Genomic DNA, 17,645 nt, shown 5'->3' with positions numbered 1-17,645 from the left:
CTAAAGAAAGGGAGATTTAGATTAGATATCAAGCAAAACTTTTTTTAATGGAGAGAGTGGTGAGGTGCTGGAATGGGTTACCCAGAGAGATTGTGGATGCTCCATCACTGGTGGTGTTGAAGGCCAACTTGGATGGGACCCTGAGTAATCTGATGTAGTCCTTTATGTAGCAGCTGACAACCCTGTCTGTGGCAGGAGGGTTGGAAATGACGATCCTTGAAGTCCCTTCCAATCCAAGCCATTCTGTGATTCTATGATTAAGTGCAGTATTAATTAGCATAAATTTTTATATTGAAGTAGAACTCAGACAAGGAAATAACTATGATTTCTGTTTTTTAAAACAAAACTTTACTTTTTTTCTCATCCTCATTCTTGCCTGGCTTGTTCTTTTTCCATTTTATGGTTGTGATTCTTCATAAAAGCCAGTTAAAACATAGAGATTATATCCTGTTGAACTTCTGTTTTCTGTGTATTAAACTGACTTTTCTTGGAAAAATCTTTGCAATATTACTGTGGTACAACTGGAGTATGTCTAATGAATGTTTCCTGTTAAGGGCCAAGTTGGCTTCCAGTATGGATGCTTGAATCATGACTCTGTGGCTGAGATGGGCCAACGATTTTATCAAACTAAAAGACAGATGACATGAGTTAGAGCCAAGTTGAATTAACAACATATGATGGGGAAGCAAGTATAAAATAAGTGAATAAAGAAAGGGTGTGTGTTTTTGCAGAAAGGAAATTCAGGAAGTCTGCATTGGAAGATGTAGTCTTGGATCAAAAATAAAGGTTCAGGTGCCAGGAGCTTGGAATTTGGGCTCAGTGAAGAAGAAGTAGGCAGGAGACAGGAACAAGGTGTACTGGTGCTTTTGTAGCCAAGAAACAGGCTGTGTTGGCAAAAATAACTATTCAGGCTTATTTGTCCCTTTATCATAAAAAGTCAGATTAATTCCAAATAGCACACTAAAGAACTCAGATTGCTAGAAGTAACAGTTAAATACTTGATTATGGCAGTTGCATGATTTAAATACACATTTTATTCAGGATTTTTTTCTGGAATGCACATGTGGCTGTAGTTAGCAAGTGAAGTGTAAAATAAGGAATGTATATTTTTAGTTAAATTATCTTTTGTGATGCAGTATCTGATTTTATTCCGGTTTTATTAAATAATTGGAGACTTTAAAAACTAAACAAAAATGTTATTCAGCAAAGAAGGATGAAAACTCAGAACTCTGCCCCATGGTGATTCTCCAAATCAGTATGCAACATAGTCAGACTGTCTCTTACTTGTCTCTTACTTGTTCGTTTCAAACAGCAGTTCTATTCCAGGATGTATGATGACTGTGCTTCAAACAGAAGCATGCTTAATAGCTTTGTAGTTGTGGTTTGATCACAGGAAGTGTAAGGTAGGAAATGTAAATTTAATCATCTTCAGGATACAGAGGATCCTGAATGCAGCCTTTGCTTCCTAATCAACTGTCTTCAAGCAATTATTCAAGCAACAATCTATTTTCAGAAAAAGGTCAGTGTTTCCTTGTTCCTGTATCACAGTCAATTTCAGAATCTACTCTCAGAAAAGAAATCTCTGGACAGAGTTTTTTTGGTTTTGGGTTTGGTTCTGTTTGTTTTGGTTTTTAAACTAACCTGGATTTAGGAATGCTGACACTTAAGCCTGTCTGGGAGCTCATTTTTCTCAGTACTTAGCAGACTTACAAAGTCCCTCCACAAGAAACTGAATTCTTTGGTAGCAGCCAGATATCTTTGTATAAGTTGTATAAGTTGCTACAATGCATGAGATTATGTGAACTGAATGTCAAAGTCTGGTCTAGCGTAACACCTAGATTTACCTGAAAAGGTAAATTACAGTGATTTAAAAAAAAAATTTTTTTTTTTTTTAATGTACGTAGCTTACACTAAAAGCAGACCCCTTCTGCAGAAAATAAATCAACTGCAATGTCAGAGAAGAATTTTTATCTGGCAACACACTGTCATTTTGTAGAAATCTTTAGGAGCAGCTACTTCAGAAACTCTGGCATTTTAACATTTCTGTTCTGCACAGATCTACACATAACAGTATGACAAGAAGAAATGCATGCATTTCGGGGGGGGGAAAGTGGGGGAATGTGCTTCAGCCAAAGTTTAATACCGTAATTGTTACATCTAACTCTTTGAACAAAACCTGGCTGCAATTTGCAGAAACCACTTTTAAGCAAATATGCTACCTATATGCTTTCAGTGAAATTAAATAAATAATTGCAAATTAAATAATTATGTAGAACTTGTGCTTTTTTAATAGCAGTATTCTTTAATACCGTCCAGTTCATTATCTTTCCCACTAAGGATTTGTTCTTGTATCTGACGTGGTGGTAGAGTGAACTTGTTTTTCCTCATTTCTCAGTTATGACAAATTTGTTTGAGCTATTGGGATTACAGGTGCTCAAAATACTGAGAAAAAAAAAAAGTCACAGCAGGATCAAAATAACACATATAATAATGAAAGAATTCATCTTTCCTCACTGATCATAGCTAATTTTACAGCAGGGATAGAATATGAAAATTACTTTAAAAGTTCCTGGTATTTAATGTTCAGCCTGTTTTCTGACAGCCAATATGAAAAAATATGATAAAAAGTTATGTCTTTTTCTCACTATATTTCAATACAAATGGCAAACCATAAAAAGATTAAGTATCTTGAGAGGATAGTCTTTACATACAAAAGCTTTTAAGAGTACAGATTACTACGTTTATTTTACCAAGTAAAAGATTGTTCATAGTTCACTTAATGTTTTTTCAGTTCATAATGACCTTGTTTTTTTTTTCCCACAAATACGTTAGCCTGTATTAAAATGATGAATAACCTGCTGAAAACTTAAGGTTAATGGGCTTTGCTTAAAAAGGCAAATAGGGAGCTGAAGCATCTTGTTAAATTGTATAATGCATATAAAGAATTTAATATAGAAATGAGCAGGTCTGTTCTCTGGTCATTTCTCCTGGCACGTTTTATTTCTAGCACACTGTGCTGTTCCTTCTCTTCCACCTTTTTAATAGACAGAAATTCAACTAAGAAGCCCATGAATTTTTATTAGTCCAGGATGTGATATTTTTATAGGCAACAACTAGTAAGACATGCATGATTAAAAAGAAGCTCAGAGATCAGTAACAATCATGAATTTTAGTATACTCATCTGAAATTTTGCTAGTTGAAAGAAATGAAACTAGCCTCCACATTTAGCTGAAGGCTAATCCCTGCATTCCCTTTCACTACAGCAGAAAGATTATCACAGAATCACGAGGTGATTGGGGTTGCCAGGACCTCTGGGTCCATCTGTCCCATCCTCTGCTCCAGCAGAGACACGCAGAGCAGAGTGACGGGACTACATCCAGGCAGCTTTTGGAGAACTCCAAGGAGACCCCCCAGTCTCTGGGTCCCTGTGCCGTCGTTCCATCACCTACACAGCACAGAATTGCTGCCTGATGGTCAGAGGGAACCTCCTGTGCTCCAGTTGTCCCTGTTGTCTCTGGTCTTGGCACTGGGCAGCTGTGCCAAAAGCCCAGCTCTGTCCTCTGTGCACCCTTCTTTCAGCTCCAGTCCAGAGGAGGTGGGAAAGATCACTTCCCATCAACAGGCAGGTATTCAGCCACTTCCAGGAAAGCAGGGCTCCTCACGTGTAATGGTTTCTTGGGAATACAAATGCTGTCAGTCCAAATATCCCCCACTTACTCCTCTTCTCCCTGCTTTTATTGCTGAGCACAATGCCATATGTTTTTGTACATCCCTTTGGCTAGTCTGTTTCAACTTTTGTGATTTTCTCCTCTCCCAGCTTCTTGTGCATGCCCAGCCCCATGGCTCAGTGTAAGCCCTTCTCAGCTAAGACATTGCTGTGTAATCATCATTTTTGCCAAAAATTCAGAAGATAACATCGTTTGAGCCTCTATAAAGAAAATTAACGCTATTCCGACTAAAACCATTTAACCCAATATAGAAAGAACAAGGGCAGAAGAGGCAATAGCATCAGTGCACGAGCTTGATGAGTTTCTGTGATATTTCCTCCTCACACATGCTCTGCATTCATAAGCTATTTGATCAGATGAGTTGAAAGATACATTCTTGCTTTTTTGATCTGCTGTGTATGGCTTTGAAAACATGAATGAGCTATTTTGGTTTGTCTGACCAATAAGTGGTATTTGCTGGTTATCATGTGCCATAAATGATTCAAGGGGATAGAGAAATTCTTATAGATGAGAAGCTGGTAAGGATTGGTATTAGTAAATACATTGGATTTGTCTCTAATTTTTTTTTTTTTTTTTTCACATCCCTAAACCATACTTCCTCATTAGAAGCAAGGAGAAGATTTGTCTGGGCAATATGGACTTATGTATAGACAAGCATACATACATATATGTATACATTTATCTTCATCTTGCAAAGATTCTCAGCAGAATCTAAAGAGACTACCACTTCATGAAAAGAAACAGCCTGCATTATATGTTTTAAATGTATTTCTACAATCATGAACAGATGTATTCTCAACATAATTTGGGCAGAACCACAATCACCTCATGTATCTTTGTTCAAATAAAGGTTTTTTGTAAAATAAGCAAGTGATTGTAGAGCAACGCTATCAATTATTTGTTTAATCTACATTGTGGCTCTGTCACACTTTCTGAAATGAACATTGCATATATGTTTTCAGATACCTGTACTGTTCTTGAGCTTTCAGTTGTATCTAATCCAGTTTTTTTCATGGTAGAGTCATATATTTCAAAGAAATCAATGCCATCAGTTCAATTCGGCATATGCACAGAATGCCAATTAGTTACACTGTTATACACAAAAGTATCTTACAGTCCTTAAAAATGTTACAATATTTCTTTATCCATTGTAAATCCACTTGCAGTAGCTTCTCTTCCTGTAACCAGAAAGGCAGCAAGTTTAATTTTGGAATAAAAATCGCCCTTAAAAAATGTTATGTCTTTGGAGTGTTTTAGTGAAAACTGATTTGATTTCACCAACTTGCATCTTACTAAAATAGCCCATTTGTCACTTGGGTGTGTGAAACAAATATTCCAAAAGCAGTAAGGGAAGTAAAAAGAGTACTGAAGAAGCTACAAGGCATTGCAGCTATGTGTATTGTGCGCTAAAAAATTAATATTGGTTCATACGCTACCCCAGCTTAATTCATTCTATATGACAAGGAGAAGGAATCACTTGTTTCATTTATAGCAAATTTTCCAGCTTGAAAGGTACACAGCTTTTAAATTTGCAGAAAAGACTTGAGGAAATTTCCCTGTAGACATGGCAGAATCCAGGGGAAACTTGCGTATTAGAAAATTGGATTTTTTGTACATAGATTTCGAGTACATATCAAATTGAAAGCTCAGAAGCTATATACTGAACTGCAAGAAGACAAGCAACATGGCTGACAGAACTGAATTCTTCCTCTCCTACATAAGCCTTATTACATTGGGTTTAGTACATGGAGCATACTTACTTGGACCATACACAGCACTTGGATCTAAGAGGAAGAGTTCTGTTATGTGCTTCTGATAGAAACTCTTTCAGAGTTTGTGGAGTCACATATTAAAAACAGTGCTCTCAAGGACTGCAGTGCACCTTGGTGCTGTTCCTGAACATGTACCGTGACAAAGATGTGGCTTCAGGATCAGGTCTCACACTTGCGTCAGGTGTTTAAAACCCAAGCAAAGCTGACTTGCCGATTCTACAGCAGTGCCAGTCGGTCAGCTTAAAATACATGCGAAGCTATGGACCTTCTTTAGTTTGTACATACCAACTCAAACCAGTCCCACATTTTGGAGACAGAAGCAGGTTCAAGAGGATCGTAAGGAATATTGGTTTATTTCATAGGGCATTGGACTCACCAAAGAGTGAATTCTCTCATTTGTATGTGTTTATTTTAACATATTTCTGTGCTATATGCCTGTGTGCTTTATCTCAACTGCATCTGAAATGAATGTGCATACTTAGTGAAGTAGAATTATAGTACAAGCTGAAGGTTTCTTTCATGCTTGCTCTTTATGTTCTCTTCAACAGAACTTCAACAGTTAATGAAGCTAGTGTGAGCTATCATATTTTAAATATTTAATTATATACATTGATATGGCTATTTGAGACAGTAATGCATAAAACCCATACTCCTTTCTCAGTCTTAGAATTCTCTGTGTACTTATTTTTATTCTGTAAGAATGTAACTGAAAAAGACCATCATTCTTTGATGTCTATTTATAATGACTGAAAAATACTATATTGTGTTTTAGAAAAATAACCTTGCAGCGGTAGACACACAGTACTGAAAAAAAGAAATTCAAGTAAAATTAATCACTGCTATATTTTGAATTTAATAAAATTTGCAAGCTTTTAGATCAGGCTGTTGTTTTCAGTTTGCTCACCAACTCATGCACAGGAAGGAAATTTTTTAGACAGTTAAAAAAATAAGTCAGTTAGATACTTAATGAGTTAAAATTAACTCATGTCTTTCATGTCATGAAAGACATTCTTAAATGGTATCTGTTAGTAAAAAAGTAGAGTAGCTGTATTTCTAGAAGCCAAAAGTGTGGCTAAAGAGTACTCTGTTAGGACTAACTGAATTTGTACATTTAAGGCCAAGCTGTGATGTTCTCTGGAAGTTGTAATGCAAATACCCGAGCAAAATTCCTAATTCTGCTGTGTGGGACATAGTAAATCTTTTGTAGGTATAGGAAACTAGCAAACTTAATGTGAAATTGTTTTCACTTTTTTCCTAGAATCAACCCTGTTTAATCACACATTTTACTATGTTAACTGGGATAAAGAATGCATGTCTTCTAATGTTAGTGTGTAAAGACTGTGTTTTTGTACTTTAAAATATGTGCTTATTGCTTTTACAGTTTCTCTGACATTATCATGTTGGCTTCCCACAGATGTAAATGAATGTGAAGCTGAACCCTGCAAGAATGGTGGAATCTGTACAGATCTCGTTGCCAACTATTCATGTGAATGTCCAGGTGAATTTATGGGGAGAAACTGCCAACAGAGTAAGTATTGCCATGAGTTTACGTCTCTTTTTAAAAACGTTAGGATTTTCCTTGACAAGAACAACTAGAGAAATGTTTGACTAGTCTACAGATGCATAATGGTTAAAATAGTCATGTTATTCTCTTATAAATGGAAGAAATTTAAGAGATCTAATCTGTCAGGCATTGAAGTAAAGCATCAGATATGATGGAAATATTAGCAAAACATACAATTATTCTATGAGTCAAATGGAAAGGAGTCTGTAGTGTAAAGAAGAAAACTATAAACACTGACTCATACTGAGGGTTAATCTATGCAAGTATCACATCTTCAACAGTTCTTGTGAGGAAATACCAGCTACTGTAGAGTAGGGCATAGGATATTTTCTCTGATTTGTCTCCATCATTTTCTGCTCAGGGGGGATCCTGAGCCTGATTGATTGATTCAGTACCTGGAAGAATGACCCCTGGAGGCTTTTCTTCCAAGTGCTTGTTTGATCTCTACTGAATTCATTCACAATACCCTCTGGCAAGGAATACCACCAGTTGTCTACCCATTCCATGGAAGTTAAGAAACTTATTTAGTTTGTTTTGACCTTGGCTCTTGTTTTAAGTAAGGACCCTGCATAAAAAAGGTGTCAAGCAAGTAAGGGGCTGACCTGAAGGGAGGACAAAAGCAGACATGTGGAAGATGGATCACTGCTTTACAGAGAATTTACTAGTGGAGCTACTCCAGGATCTGTGTTGGGAACACTTGCACATGGTTTTATGAATAATATTAAAAGTTCATTATAAAGATCCAGTTCCTAAAGGAGAAATCATTCACATATGAAGGACTAGGTAATCTTAGAAACCAAAGTAACAAAGGTAGAATAAACTGTCATGTTGCTAAATTCTTTTTTGTACTTCCACTGGGAAGGGGTCTACATATGAAGCTATCACCAATCTGGTGATTGACGGCAACACGGAAGGAATGTAAAATGAGATATGCTATAAAAGTTAAGACAACAGTAATGTGTTACTTAAATTTGTAATTATAAAATAATGTGAAGTACAGATATTCAAATATTTAACAATGGAAATAATGTTTTTACTGGCTGGTGGCATCTGAACTGCCACTGTTGAGGGAACTGCCCATTTTTGTACTACTATGGCACTATTCACAAACTTTTAGCATTCATCTGCTTATGAGCTAGCTTTACCACAGGTAGCATTAAAAACTAGTAATTTTTCTTTTCAGAACACCAATATTACTGTGCAGTATAACAATTCGTATTGGTAGCATTGTAAACATCCACTTACTCATGAGAAACTTAGTTATGCCATTACACCTAATTATGTAATTACAGGTAGTAATTACACATTCAAATTACACCATTAGAACATTATGCATATTTACAGTAATCATATAATTAAATAGTTACACTAATTATGTAAATGACTGATTGCTGTCTCAGAATTACCTCACAGAGCTCAAGGATTGCTTATCCACATCATAGAACACATGAAGTAACCTGGATAGAGTAGAAAAAAGACAAAAGTATACTCTGCAGTTTTCCTGTCATTGCAAGCCTGTGCTATAGGATGTTGTTTCAATGGTACATTAAGATTTCCATATTCCAGATACTGGTGCTTGTTATGTTACTCATCAACTTGAAGTAGTTAGATATTTTTCCTCCGTGTAAAATTTCATTCTCATTTTATTTTTTTTAAATGCACCATGTTTCTCTTAGCTACTTAGCTGCTAGCCATTCAGGCATACGTGATACTAAAACCAGCCTGCTTCTTATTGCTAGAAATCACAGCAGGAGGCACAGTGAAAGTAATGTGAAATACGAAAGCAGTGATGGCTTCCAAAAATATTTAGTTGTTCTGAAATAAGCTTATCATCCTGTTAGAGAACCTTCACCGAGCATCTGGTATTCACAACATTTGCCCACAGATGTTTTATGACAACAGAATAGAAAGACAGCACCTTTCCCCATGCTGTGAAGGTAAACACTAAACAGTATTAATTGCACATTACCTCCTACATTTCTTAAGGCCTCAGCACTCTCATTTTTACAACTGCATCTTCTTCTGTTCTTATGCTCTGTGAACCTATTTCTTTCTTCTGTGCTGAGTTCAGCCTGTCAGTAGTGATTACCCCCATTAAAGCTTTCCTTAGTCTTGAGCCACTAAAATAAGTACTGGTTCCAAGACAGATTCTCCTGGGCCTGAAGATTTTACTTTCAGGATCACAGAATTCTCTTGCAGACAACAAGAAGCCATATTTGTTGATGTCAAATTGTTGACATTACTCAGTGTGACTCTGTGCTGTTAAAATAGCCCATGTGCAAACATAGGTTGCGAATAGCAATAATTTTGTGTTCAGCTGTTTAGGAAGCAGAGGGCATCAACAGTGGACACACTGCAACTCTACCATTGTGCTTGTGGAGATGTATTTTGTTGATTGCCAAGGATTTTTGCCGTTAAAACATATGGCAAATTTTCTCATGCTATTACTTCAAATTTATAGGTTAAATTTGTTACTGTAAATACTTTTTACGAGTGCTATATTTGTATAATGTGCCACAAAGCTTGCTGTGCAGTGTATCTTTATGCATTTTACCAGTTTTTTATGTCTTAGTACCTTGACATATGCCATACTTCGTAGTCTTCTGCATTCCTCTTCATGGAAATCAGAGCAACATTTTTTTTTTCATTTGAAAATCTATCTTCTTTCTGTGTCTTCCATGTTGAAAAATTACCTGAAGATTTGGCAGATTTAGACACAAAAAATCTTTCAAGGTTTCTGTTTACATGCATCATTATACTCCTGGACTAGATGACCTGTGATGATTTCTCAGTGTCATACAGATTATGACCTTAAGTGAATCAAAGTTTCCTGTTGCTCTCTTATTATATTCCCTAGATAGAGAAGTTTTTATAATTACTTAATAATTCCAGACATTTCTAAACAGATATTCAACACTTTGAAGGAAAAGGTACAAACATACCATACCCCATGTTTAATTGCATCATACTGTAAAATAGCAATTCCAGGAGAACTTAAACAAAGGAGCCCAACTGCTTCACCTCTCTGCCTGTCTTGATGTTTCTGTGCCTGCTTTTTCTGAGCTGCCTGTTTATATTGTTTCCTCAGCAAAAACTTGACACAGGAAATTAAAAAATAACAAATGAGCCATATCAGTTCCTTGATCAGTGAGCTGCTTCACCACACATGTACTGAGCTGGTACAAAGGAGTGGCAGGGAATGAAGCCTGGGCATAAAATCAAGACTTAACTGAAAATGTTAATCAGACTAATGAAGGGAAAAAAACCTATTCTTTAGTTCAAGACAAAGGCAGTTTTTTTATGTCTCTTGTTTTATTTCAAAGCTCTTAATATTTGAAAGCTAGAATTTTCAATTTGTTTGCTGAGCATACAACAGGCAAAATTTCAGCAAATAATAAAAAATACCTTCCTGTTTGCTATTATGTGGAAAAGTTCAGTCTTGCTGCATGGAAAAATACAGAGACTGTATCTATGGATGTGTAAGGGTATGTGTACATACCTTATGCCTTTAGAGAAATTAATTCACTTTTTAAAACGTGCAGCATATATAACTTACCATTCGTATTCTGTCCTTGATGGTTTAGGGAATAATGTGTTGCTAGTCTTAGAAAAACACAAGAATGGAAGAATTTTTGTGTCTAAAAGAACTGTGTTAATTTAATACGAAATTAATGCTAATCCTGTGTTTCTGGCCTCTTAGGATAGCAGAAAGAACTATTAGCAGAAATATATTAGAAACAGGTTCCAAAGCCGCAAGAGAAAAAACTTTTACATGTTCAATATGATTTTAGCCCATATAATTCAGCACAATCTGCTATCTTTCATGTACTTTTCTTTCTTTTAAACTCACAGTAAGAATAGAAATTATTTAAGAAGTTAAATATGTACTGAAAGACAGATTTCAGTAGTAAGGATGATGCTTTTTTATATATTCTTAACTATTTCTGCATATCATGGATGGACTCTGAATTTCTGTATTTTCATTGGACAAAAACCCTCTTAAATCTCTTGCTGAAACTAGTGAGATTTGCTGAGGCTGGAAACAAGGTCTGGCTGGCATTTCTGTGCAGTACATTGGTATGAAAGTGCAGAGAAGCAGAAAAGTTACAGAAATAACAGAAAGCATTGTTAAAAGTGGAATGTTCTCGCAGGCATTTCAGTGACCTAGTGAGAAATAATAATCAAACTCTAACACATTTAATATTGAGTCTTCAAACAATAAAGCACGCTCTTGCCCTTCTGCTGCTAATGTTCTTTGTCCAGCCATCCTGTTACGATGCAAAGTGTGCAAAATTCAGCTCAGTGGATCAGAATGGTAGCTCTTCCTTTCAGCACAATGGGAAAATGAGACTGAACTCTCAGTATTTGATACTTAAACAAAATCCTCAAACCCATGCCTTCGGGTACATTTTCATCTTGCCGCTGTTGTACTGTACAGAAATGTCTCACTTTGAAAGTTCATTTTTCCAAATCTAACTTTGATTAGGCTACAAAGGACCCAATCTTTACTCAGACACCTGTCAGAAACTCATTGTAGAATATTCAGACAAGCCCTTAGGAGCCAACATTTTACCCATTTAATCATTTCCTTGCTCCATGACTCACATAGTGCAGAACTAGCTTTTAGGTTGTGTCAATAACTCCAGTATTGAAGTCAAAACCATTTTTGAGAAGCTCCAGCTTGACTTTCTGACATCCCATGTGAGGTTGAACCAACTTGTGGTGAATTTCTTGCTACATTTCCTTGCTTAAACATACTGATGTGCTTTGCTGTGGCATTGTGTCGTTCTTTACTTCTTAGGACTCCCAGTTACTTTCTGTAAAGAGTGAGAGGCTGCACTGGAGCCAGTGGTTCCCTCTCCTAGTTGACTTCTGCCTTCTGCTTCTTCAGCCTGAGGAAGCAATACAACCCCCCCTTTTCTTTAACGTTCTGCGTTACAAATGTTCACAGAAAGTAAAGAAGCAAAAATAAATACACCCTTTGTTCTTTTATAGAAGAAATTCTATATGCATTTTTATGTTAGGCGAAGACTATGACAATGTGTATTTTAGCATTTCTAAGCCTTACAAGAAAAATTACAGAATAACGTTGTTTTCAGAGTAGCCTCTATAGCTCTTAAGTTCCTGGTCTGGTCAGTAGTGCACATTCTTCAAGTCCTCATGTAAGTAATATGATTTGCAAGTAAGGAATTGGTACAGTAAAAATAAATAAAAGCTAGGCTGCAGCAGAAGAAGCTAGCTGAAAATAAATAATCCATTATTTTGACCAAAAAAACCTTTAAATCTATGTAAAAGCACATTCAATAACATTACTAATGATTATAAATATAGGGAAAGAACAATCCACAGCTGAAGTAGGCTCAGCAAAGTTGCCAACAGCCACATCACTATTTTTTTCTGTTTCAGGCACAAGTTCAATTGCAAAAAATACTTTATTTCAAAGCTTAGTATTTATCACAAACAGTTAATTTATTGCAGACTAGATTCACTATCAAGGTTGGCTTGACATCTGAATCAGCCTGGTCTCCTCTGTTGCTACCCCTTGGTGGAACAGAAATGAGCAGTGAGAGTAAAATCATTTTTAGGGCTAGCCTCATAATGAGACTGCCTTGAAGCCTGCAATGGCTAATTAATGGGGTTCAGGGTATGTATTACATAAACTTCTCAAAAGCTGGAGACTTTAAAGTTGCTTCATGTTCATGAGACTCATTTGGTCTTGAAATTTAAACCAAACTGTGAGAGATGAAAACCCACATTAACTAAAGAAAAAAAACAGAACAAAATATTGCCACAAGAGTCCTAAATGAAATAAAATCTCCAGGCTCAGCATAGATCCCTCCTGCAGTTTTCAGAAGAAGAAGGAAATGTAGTATGCTCAATGATCAACTTCCTGCTGAGGCAAGATTCACGGCTCATGCTGCTTTAGACAGATGGAGAGTCCAGCAAAGTTCCTGTTCCAGGCACTGGTGCAGTGATGTGTGAGATATCAAGGGAGAGAATGAGTGATGTTAGTAGGCTACATCTATTTTAGGCCCTGACCATTACCATGTTACCATGAGATGCTCTGAGGACTTACAAGGAAAAAAATGTAGAATGTCTCCAGTGTCTTATCGTTAGTTGAAAGAAAATCAGCATGTGGTCCATCACAACTTGGTGTGGGTCTGTCAGGATCAGCAGCCACGCTGCTTCTTACTGCCAGCTCTGGTAAGAAAAGTTTTGCAGCAACACATTGCTGAGAGAAAGGTTTGGCTCCTTCTATCCTGCTGCATGCTGGCTGAGACCTAGAAGAGTGCACGTGAGTTTTTGAATCACAGTGGAATTACAGATTTGAAATTCACAAATATCATATAGGATTGTTACTTCAGTAAGAAATGTTGATGGAATTACTTTTACAAACTAAAAAGCACAAAGCCTTGTGCTTCAACCAGTGGTTGTTTTCTGCTATTAATGCTAGATGTCATTTAGCTAGTTTTTGGTTTGGTGTGGTTACAGACAAGAATGACGTGCAACTTAAGCCCTTTAAAGCAGGTGTATGACCTATTTTTCAATAGGGATTCTGCAAAATCTGTTTGATAAAGCTCACCCACAAGTTTGACTTTCCTTTATTGGCAAATCTGCAGATGATGGCAATATTACATGCCTTCACTAAAGATTAGTTTCAGAGTGTACTTTGAAATATTTACATTGTAATATCTGTAATGTATTGTTATTCTATAATATCTATTCCGGTTTATGTGCTTGCTACTGAAAGCTAATTTTCAAACTCTTCTGTTCCTATTTTATTCAATGCATTTTATTCATCCTCTTATTGCAATTTCAGTTCAGGCATAGCATGGAAATTATCCATGTTGTAATTCATTACATCTGAGTTAGAGGAAAACAAATATTTCTGGGAAAAATCTTTCCCAGTATTCTTTTAATGCTGAAAGCAAAATTGAATCCTTACATCCATTGTGTGCAACTGTAACTCCTTCTTTTACTTCTGTATAGCAGTAAAATTCCATATACAACGTTACCTGTGAATTTTTCTCTGATTGCTGAAACCTCTTCCTTTTCTACTTTCTTTTGACCTCCTGGTCCTTCCAGTCTATGAAAATAAAACCACTAAATTGTCTCGTTGGATTCCTCACCATCTACGTCATCACATGGAAAAGCCTTTAAACTCCTTTCTATCTTTCACAAGATCTTTAAATTTTCCCTTGGGAATTTCAGAGAAATGTTCTTCAGGAATTGCTTTTTGCTCATCTTTAAACATAGCAAATTGTCTCCTCCATAAAAGGTACCAGCAGGAAAATCCTCAGGGCTTAACCTTCTCTCCCAAAGCACATGATGGAATCCCTTCAGCTCTGCTGATGTTGGTGCTTATTGTTTGACTCAGTTCTCTATAAGCAGGATGGGGAACAAGTTATATTCTGCCTATTAAAATGTATGTTTTAGTGTTATACATACAAATATAAATGCTGGAAGTACAGAATGATTTAAGAATGAAATGTAGCATATGTACCCCTTCACAAATGAAGTTAAATCTCTCCAGCTTTAATTGCACATTGTCTTAAAGATGGAATCATTAGTTTTTTATCATGCTTATTAGCATTTAAAGGCAATCTTGTTTTCAGAAACCGTTATAAACTGTAAAAGTGGGATGTTTGTTGTTCTATACGGAAAGCCGATTTGAAGTGACATCTGTATCAGCTTGTTCCATCTGCAACAGAGAATCAGATCTCAGTGAATTCACCAAGAGAGCTGCCTAAGTTAGCCTATATGAAATGTTGAGGAAAAATATGATTTTTTTTGAACAGTGAGAACTGCACCTCTCAACAGTGTTTGTCCACATGGAAAGTAATGTGGATTTTTGCTCTTGGGAAATCACTGCACTGGTTTTTGGCCAAGAAGGGTGCCTTGGGAAAAGCAGATTCTGGTCTAGCTACGATGTAACTAGAATCTTTTATGCATGGTGGAGCACCTTCAGGAGAAAATGTCCACTTAGGCTTCCTGCAAGAGCCTCAATTCAAGCTGCTTTACTTTCCAGGCTGCAGTTCATTCTTCTTCATGTGGTCAGATACAAAAGCATGTCTGCTGAAGAGATAGTGCAGTTAAGTGTGTACATTCTTCCTTCTTCTATTATATGGTTTGTTTGCTTTTGTTCATTTGTTTCTTTGTTTTTTGTGGTTTTTTGGGGGGGCTGAAATTAGGTCCTTTTCTGTAAGACAGGAAACTGAGAAACAGAGAGTTCCTCCTTCTGTGTCAACCCTACCGTAGCTAAGTTAGCTGATCAGAAGCCATCACTGCAATGCTGCAGTACACATTTATGCAAAATAATTTCAAGTCACAAGAAATTTTACATGGTGTAAATGGAGTAACTTTCTTATGCAAGAAAGGCATTATGATGTTTCCAAGGTCATGTGAGCACTTTGGGCTGGCACTGAGGAAACAGAGTGAAGAGGTTACTATGATTTTGAATTGGGTAACTTTGGGAAGTCATAAAGAGATAATAGCATTGTGATGCAGCACTGAAGTTGTCAAACATCTTGTCTATGGTACCTACATTGCAATTTCATTTTAATGAAATTTTGTAGTTTGTTTGGAATTTCTTAGTGCTACTATTGTTAGCACATTAGGATCTCCTAGCTCTTTCTTGGCCATCAAGAATCTAATGTATCAAAATAAAATTGTAAACAGAACTGTACTGGATTATGTACCGCTGACAGATTGCCTTTTGTTATAGGATTTTGTGATTTTTTCTCTTTAGTCATTAGTGGAAATACTTTATAATTCTTATCTTTCAAAAATCAAGGCATTTTGTGAGAAATTTTACTCAAAAGTCAAATCTTTTTTTACGCTTTACTTACGGAACAGGAAAATCTAAGAAATACATATTTTGGTGTCTGGGTGGTGTTTTCTAATATCTTTCATCTCTTCTCTGAGCAGATGGAATAAAGAAGCCGTCCTATCTTCTGGCTTCACTCTTCTGGGGGATATCATGAAAGAGGATATTATTCCATAGTTTGTCAGCTTAGAAATACAAACCTCTTCTCAGCAGTTCCCCAAGAAACATTTTTATTTCTCTGTTATATTAAATTATTAGATAATTAGGTTTTCTACAGAATGCTGAGTAAACAGCTTATAAACCATATTAAAAGGAGATGCTTTCTGAAATAGCAGCTTTTTAGCGTCTAATTTCTATCCTTAATTGAACTGTTATACTTATTCATTATGTATGCAGTGTGTTTTCTTGGGGAGTAATTTTTATATAGACTATTTACATGAATAACATAATGGATTCTTAGCTAAACTTCACTACCATTTTATTGTTAATTTCTTATGAACCTAAGACACATAATATTTAGTCAGAAAGTTCAACATTCTGGCTTACCATCTTGTCTCTGAAGGTAGCAATGACATATTATTTAAGGAGAGACTGCATTTGTGCACTTTCTGTCATCTGTCATCTGTGGCCTCACATCTCCTCAAGGTCAATAGTTCCTGCAGTAGGAACATCAGAGGGTGTGTTCCTGGCAAGTCTCTGTAGTGTCATCTATGGACTTATAGTGCCTGAATATCCCTAAGTCCTCTTTGAACCTGGTGATCCTGTGTGTGCCTCTAGAAGGCTTCAGAAGATTTCTACCCCAGGTAGAGAAATAATCTCTTTTATATGTGTTGAAGTGATTTCCTGTGAATTTCAGTGAGTACTTCCTATTTCCAGTACTGTGGATGTGGTGAATAGTACTGCATTTACTGCATCGTCCATGCTTCTGCAAAGTTCAGTCAGATTCCTCCTCAGCCTTTTTCTCTCCAATTTGTGAAGTTCTGGGTTTTTATTTCCTTTTACTAAGACAGCTGCTGTCTCCCTCTAATCACTTGAATTGCTGTTCTCTATACTTTTAGCTCTTCATCTTCTTGAAATGTAGAGACTAGAACTGCACATGGTATGTGGTCATACCAGAGTATCATTCATCAGTAAAATAATACTCTATGCCTTGTGTCCATGCCGAACATTTTTATCAGCTTCTTTTTGGCAATAGCTGTAGCTGCTGTTCGAGCCAATGACTTCAGATGACTCTGAGATATCTATTTTGAGTTGTGATGGCAATTTCCAAGTCCAGTATTGAGTAGGCAGAGCTTAGGCTTTTTTCTTAAATGCAGTATCTTCTGTTTGTGTACACTGAGGTTCATTTGACACCTTTTTGACCACTCATTAAATTTTTTATGTCATTCTTGAGCTGTTCGCCATCAGAGTGATATTTGAATAAGAGAGCTTAGTAGCACAAACTTGATAATTTCCCCACTCGCACCTTTCTGTGGGTCACTGATGAGTAAAAGTGATTCAAGTGCTGATCCCTGGGGGATTCATCTTGAAAGACTGGTTCCTGTTCTCTAATTAGATTTCAGTGTATGGAAAGACCATATCTCCAGGCAAAAGCCTTTGATGTGGAACTTTTTCAGATACTTTAGGAAAATCCAAGATGTTATTTACACAGTATCCCCTTTATCCCTATGCAAAATGCCACAATTAAAAAAACTCCCATCAGGTAAGGCAGCATTGTCATTTACAGAAATCATGCTGGCTCTTTTCCAGCAGA

The 17,645-nt window shown here is 36.5% G+C and overlaps 1 protein-coding gene across 2 annotated transcripts in view; it reads left to right on the top strand.

Moving 5' to 3' along the window:
• EDIL3 (EGF like and discoidin domains 3) overlaps positions 1-17,645 on the top strand; it is a 272,911-nt gene that overhangs the window by 161,154 nt on the left and 94,112 nt on the right. For both annotated transcript variants that reach the window (XM_085213568.1, XM_085213567.1), the window contains one exon: positions 6,916-7,029. In XM_085213568.1, the coding sequence (XP_085069694.1) occupies positions 6,916-7,029 (114 nt within the window). The remainder of the gene's footprint in view (positions 1-6,915; positions 7,030-17,645) is intronic.

Source organism: Meleagris gallopavo, chromosome Z (genome assembly GCF_905368555.1).
Source record: "Meleagris gallopavo chromosome Z, MGAL_WU_HG_1.1, whole genome shotgun sequence".
Taxonomy (NCBI): Eukaryota; Metazoa; Chordata; class Aves; order Galliformes; family Phasianidae; genus Meleagris; species Meleagris gallopavo.
This window is presented reverse-complemented; position numbering and strand designations above follow the sequence as displayed.